Raw genomic sequence first — 6,473 nt, 5'->3', positions numbered from 1 at the left:
ATATATATATATATATTGGCATATTACTCGTCGAACAAAACAAATGGTTTTAAACCTTCCGTTTAGCATCATAGCTTTCTTAGAAAATTAAATAAACATAGGTACTTTATAGAATTAAAACAATTAAAGATGGGGAGGGTTAATAAATAAAAAATGTGGATGTCTATTGACGTCAACGACGTTAACGACAGCAAACACATATTGACTTTTTTTTGTTTATTTTTGATTTTTGTTTTAATTCAATATTTGGTTTAAATTTAGTCTTACATGTCATGTTGTTATTGGTTAACACTAGAGGGGGTGAAGGATTAGGTTCACCCCTAGGGGTGAACCTAAGTATTGTTCAGAAAGAAAATGTCTAGATACAAAGAACCAATCTCCATCAATGATGATTGATAAAATCTCTCAAATTTATTCTTGATTTATTTATGTAATTAATTTGATTTATTCTGTATTTATGTTATTGATTTGTAAATTGAGCCTATATAAGCTCATGTTTCCCTTTATTGTAAATATATAGATTTTTGGAAAAATAAAGAGAGAGTTTCCTCACTTTGAAAGCTTAGGCTTTTGTTTTACTTGTCTTTTCTATTGTGTGTGACTACGAAGCACGGGGACGGCAGTTCCATGACGTCTCCCGTCTCGGAAATGTTTCAGGTACGGGGACGGCGAAGAAACGGCATGGAAACGTCTCCGGGACGTTTCGTACACGGTGGGGACGGCAACAGTTTATGGGGACGGCAACGGTTCTAATCAAAAACGTTTCTGAAACGTTTCTATTGTAAAATAGGAAATTTAACTTTTTTTCTTCCATTGTCCAAAAAAGAAAAGGAAAAATTAACCTTTTAAATATTGTCTAATTAGGGTTTACAAATATCAATGCTATATATATCTCATCTTTTTGCATTCTTACTTCACGTCGTCGTTCATCGCAAAACCAAAACACACAAACTTCTATGTTTTTTATTTTTGGTGAAGACTCTCTGTTTTTCGTTTTGGTCTCTGTTTTTCGTTTAGCTCTGCAAAAGGTATGTCTCAACTCTCAAGCTTCTTAATAATTTAATATAAGTCAAATCTTTGTTTAATCAGTGTTTATAGTCATGTTTATAAGTCAAATAATAATTTAACTATTATTTAATATACTATAGTCATGTTTTGTTTCATGAAAATTCTTTATAAGTGACTTTATTTTTTTTTTTACTAATATATGGATATTTTTATATTTTATATAGTATAAAACTGACATACCCCTGCCGTACCCGTACCCCTAAATATTTAGGTCGCCGTTTCCCGTCCCCGTCCCCGTACCCGTTTCCCGTTCCCGTCCCCGTCTCGGTGCAGCATAGGTGTGTGATTCCTTTAGAAAACAAGTTGAATCTTTATCTTTGTGTGTGATTCACTTAGATATTGATTTGTGTTCTTATCACAAAGTCATTCCACAACTTTGTGTGGCGAACTTCAATCCATCATTCATCTCCATCCTATCCGAGTTAGTTAGAGAGGTCCTTTAGACCAGCTATCGACTCACCCCTATTTTGGCTCGCATCATTTTGGTATCAGAGCTAAAAGCTCCTATCTCTTATTGTTTCATTTTAGCTTTATTTGAAAAAAAAATTAAATAAATAAAACAAAAAATTTGTTTTGATTTGCTGCATTTCATTTAATTTGGAGAAAAAAAGAAAAAAAATCATTTTTGTTTTATTTAAATCGCTTTAAAGAAAATAGTACAAAAAAGTTAGTTTTTATTTGCTGAATTTCAGTTTTATTTGAAAAAAAAAAAGAAAAAAAAATTTATTTTTATTTTATTTAATTCGTAGAAAAAAATACAAAATAATTTTCTTTTGATTTGTTGAATTTCAGTTTGATTTGAAAAGGAAAAAAAAATTTGATTTGTATTAATTTCATTCTTTTTTTCAATATAAAAAAAAAACAAAAAAAAAATGCAAACGTTGGTTTTAGTTTTGAGGACAAAACCTTTTCAAGAAGGAGAGAGTGATGCAATCCTAGAAATATCCATAATTCATCAAGAATTTGTTCAAGGAAAATCAGGATCAAATTATGAAGAAGATTCTAGAAGACAATCATTTTATGGCTACATCAAGAAAGTGTCTAGATACAAAGAACCAATCTCCATCAATGATGATTGATAAAATCTCTCAAATTTATTCTTGATTTATTTATGTAATTAATTTGATTTATTCTGTATTTATGTTATTGATTTGTAAATTGAGCCTATATAAGCTCATGTTTCCCTTTATTGTAAATAAATAGATTTTTGGAAAAATAAAGAGAGAGTTTTCTCACTTTGAAAGCTTAGGCTTTTGCTTTACTTGTCTTTTCTATTGTGTGTGATTCCTTTAGAAAACAAGTTGAATCTTTATCTTTGTGTGTGATTCACTTAGATATTGATTTGTGTTCTTATCATAAAGTCATTCCACAACTTTGTGTGGCGAACTTCGATCCATCATTCATCTCCATCCTATCCGAGTTAGTTAGAGAGGTCCTTTAGACCAGCTATCGACTCACCCCTATTTTGGCTCGCATCAGTGGAGGAGGTTGGACGCAAGATTATCTTCCCAAGGGAGGAAAGCGGAGCGAAAGTTCTCTCCATGGTGGAGGAGGTTGGACGCAAGGTTCTCTCCATAAGGGAGGAGGGCAGAACCGATATTCTCTGTATGGTTAGGCCATCTCCAACCCCACTCTATTTTAGAGTCAACTCTCTATTATAGAGCAATATTTGCTCCAACCCTACTCTATATTTTACTCTAAAATAGAGAAAATGATAGGATTGCTCTATATATAGAGCAACTCTATTCTCAACTCAATTTTTTTACACTAACTCTATTTTAGAGTTGAAAATAGAGTAATACATTGGAGGAAAACAATGCTCTATTTTTGAGTTACTTTATTTTAGAGGAAAAATAGAGATATACATTGGAGATGGTCTTAGTCATACACTTTTGTGATGTAATTTATTTTTTATTCAAAATGTTTTTTGAGTCAACAATCTTAGTAACTAAAGAAACTATGCAAAAGTGAAAGTAAAGAGACATATAATAGTTGGTTTAATTTGTTCATAAGACATTTTTTAGGTGGTGGTAAATAATATATTTGTAACATACAATATATCTATGTATAAAAAATACACTTCTAATGGTAACATACATAAAAGATTTGTATATAGATATAAATCAGTATATTATAGAATTTTTTTACTAAATAATGTACAATAAATTTTAAAATATTTTTATTAAATTTTATTTACAAAACTTTAAACCCGCACATCGGGCGGAACCTTTTCTAGTATATATATATATATATATATATACACAAAACCAGTACACTACTTTGAACTTCTTATTTAGAAACATAAGATATAATTTATTCAATAACATTTATAAATGTGCATGGATATATAACTAAAATTAGTTTTTTTTTGAATTCATACAAAGGGAATATTGATTATGGAACCTTTTTATAAATCTTAAATCATTCGACGATTTCTTTTGTATATATATATATATATATATACAGTGACGGATCTAGGGAGAAAAATAATATAGGGCACAAAAATTATATTTACTTTTTTTGAAAAATCCAGTAATAAATAACATTGAAAAGGATAAATTTTTTAACAATAAGTACATGTTGAGGGATTTGAACCCTTAACCTTCCAATAAATATGGGGCACTCTTCCCAAATGAGCTAAGAAACTCATATCAATAAGACAATAACTTATCACTTAAACGATTTTTATAAAGGTGTATGGGGCACGTGCCCCACCTAGTGCACACGTAGATCTGCCCATATATATATATATATATATATATATATATATATATATATATATATATATATGTATAGTATATTGTAAAGGTATAGAGAACACACAATTCAAATAACCCGCTTGGAAACGCGCCAAGCAAACGCTTTTATTCACTCTTATAAAAACTCTCGTTTCTTACAAGACTTGAAACTAAACTCACTCTCCTATCTATCTAAAACAACACCCTGTGTAGATCTAAAAGCGTTCAAAACACACTCACCTTCTAAGCCTTTTTAAGAATGCTTGAAGGTTACAAACCTCACAACTTTATCCCCACGAGTGCTAGCTCTTTTTGCAGCTAACCCTCGTCTACTTATACCCACACAAACAATCTCTAACCTAGATCTTTGTGTATCTTACCTAAAAGGAAATATTCCTTATCCCTAAGAAAATATCCTTCCTTATCTCTTATAATCAAATATACTCCCAATATCTTCGAGTATATCTTGATCTCTTCTTCCTTTCTTCTCACGCATCTTGTCACCGCGTTCCACAATCTTTCTCCACATCAGCACGTCACGCCACATCAGCATATCAGACCTCTGAGACACTTCACAGCCTCCTATTACTATCAGAGCTCTGACGCACTTTCAATCTCCCCCTTTTTGATTGAATCTTGCCACACAAGCATCCAAAGCATAAAACCTAAAAAACACAACCACAGCCAACAAAAAAACACAACCATGCCCGCAAACAAGTGCAACGGACAATGATCTAAGCAAACAAACGCTTGTTAAGGCGAGCAAAAAGTCATCCCACCAATACAAACCATCAAGCCTCAAACTCCAGCAAAGCAAAGTTTGAAAGGAACAAAAATAAAACAACAAAAATAAACAGCTCCCCCACAGCTCAATCTCCCCCTCAAGCCTCTGAATCAGACTCATCTCCCCTTGCTTTTTTGGCAAAGTTTAGTTAAAAATATCAATAGGACAAGCCACAAGTCAAAATATAAACAAGGTGAGAGACTACTTAACAGCGTCAAAGGCTTCTTGCAGGATCTTGATAGCCAACCGGATGGCGTTGCGCTCTGCAGATGAACCACTCCGAGGAGCATGCCCAACTAGAACTGATGCATTCTTCTTCCCCTTGGTCTTCTTGGCGTTTTGGGACCAAAGACTTGGAACAGGTCACTAAGCAGTCAGCAACTGGTGGATAAGGCTGGGAAACGGCAAATGAAAGCCTGACTGAGCTTATAGCCCCAACTGTATGATCTGTTCATAGTTCATTCGTCCAAAGTCGAACAAAATCCCATGCATAATCATGTAGATCACCAGAGCCCTGTTCGTTGTGATGTACCCCGTGTTCACAGTTGGAGACCAGTTGCTACAACATATCCCATGCAGATCCTTGATGACAGGGTTCTTGATCGCAGTGGACACCAGCTTCTTGCAGGACTTTACCTTACCATCAGAGAGGAAAAGTGCAAGATCCTCCTCCAAAATTGCAGCCGTCTGCAACCGCTGTTGACGCACATCCACAGACTGTAGACCAAACAGAGCATTGATGCGGCTCGGAGAAAACTCGTAGACCTAGTCGCGAACAAACACCTCAAGAGACTCCCCCTCAACCTTGACCGTTGGTAGATTTGCCCAGAACTCATAGATCACATCCGAATCAAAGGACCCAACTTGTGTGACTGTTTTAAGCAGTCCAGCTCTATCTATGAACTCCCTAGCCTGATCAGTGACTCCTAGAGAGTAACTTACTTCTGGGGCAAGTGTTCGAGAGGCAAAGAACCCATACCGTCGAGCAGCTTCGGAGGACGTGAACCGTTTGGAGTCAAACTCCTTCAAAGCGGCACGGCGAGAGGTTGTGGAGGTGCCCTTATCCCTGGGAAGAGACGGACGCTTCGAGTCACGGCTGTTGAGATCAGCAGGCGGTTGTCTTTTGCGCAGACGCGAGGAGACTCCCTGAGATGACAGAGCAGGCATTGGCACATCACCGGTAAGATCTACAACCGAAAACCGAGGCGACAATTCTCTAGGCAGAGATGACGAAGAGTCACAAGTCTCGTGGTTTCCCTCGAAGTAGGAGGGTGAAGGATTGGATCCACCAGAGCCAGAATTGCAGTGGTGGACTCGTTGCGGGGCTCATAGACAACCATCGCCGTTGTAGGATTGATCGAAACATGAGGAGTCGGTGGAGGCAATGAAGACGGTGGAGTGTGAAGCTCCTCATCCAAGCTGTTATCATAGTGAAAACCACTAAAGACAGACTTCTTGACGATTAGAGTGTTGAAACACGAGAAGAGAGAATATATGAATTAGAAGCTTAAGAGACACAGGATTGAGATCACAAAGGTGATGAGGAAAATCCAAAAACCCTAGCTGTTCCTTTTATACACGCTCATGTGGCTCAATGGGCCGCTCGGTCTCGGCCCAAAAATAAAAGGCAATCTTGAAAACACTCAATTAACCATCAATGTACACTGCATCTATTACCTTTTACGACTACATTCTCTTGTCAATTTATTTAGTCACAATTAATGACGGTGCACTAATAAATCACATTCTTTCCCTTTTATGACCCAATTTATCAGATTCATGAATCAAACACTGATACACACAGCCACTAATGATAAAGCCTAAGGGACTAAGATCGAGAATTAAACACACATGAGCAAAAAAAATTTTTTTTTTTTTTTTTT

At 35.5% G+C, this 6,473-nt stretch overlaps 1 protein-coding gene across 1 annotated transcript in view; it reads right to left on the bottom strand.

The window, feature by feature from the left end:
• The window catches only part of LOC109126416 (uncharacterized mitochondrial protein AtMg00810-like), a 2,363-nt gene continuing 1,667 nt past the window's right edge, over positions 5,778 to 6,473 (bottom strand). Inside the window, exon 4 of the mRNA XM_019229950.1 lies at positions 5,778 to 6,009. Coding sequence (XP_019085495.1) covers positions 5,778 to 6,009 — 232 coding nt within the window. The remainder of the gene's footprint in view (positions 6,010 to 6,473) is intronic.

Source organism: Camelina sativa, chromosome 9 (genome assembly GCF_000633955.1).
Source record: "Camelina sativa cultivar DH55 chromosome 9, Cs, whole genome shotgun sequence".
Classification (NCBI taxonomy): domain Eukaryota; kingdom Viridiplantae; phylum Streptophyta; class Magnoliopsida; order Brassicales; family Brassicaceae; genus Camelina; species Camelina sativa.
The sequence above is the reverse complement of the archived record's forward strand: the minus strand, read 5'-3'. Positions and strand labels throughout refer to the sequence as shown.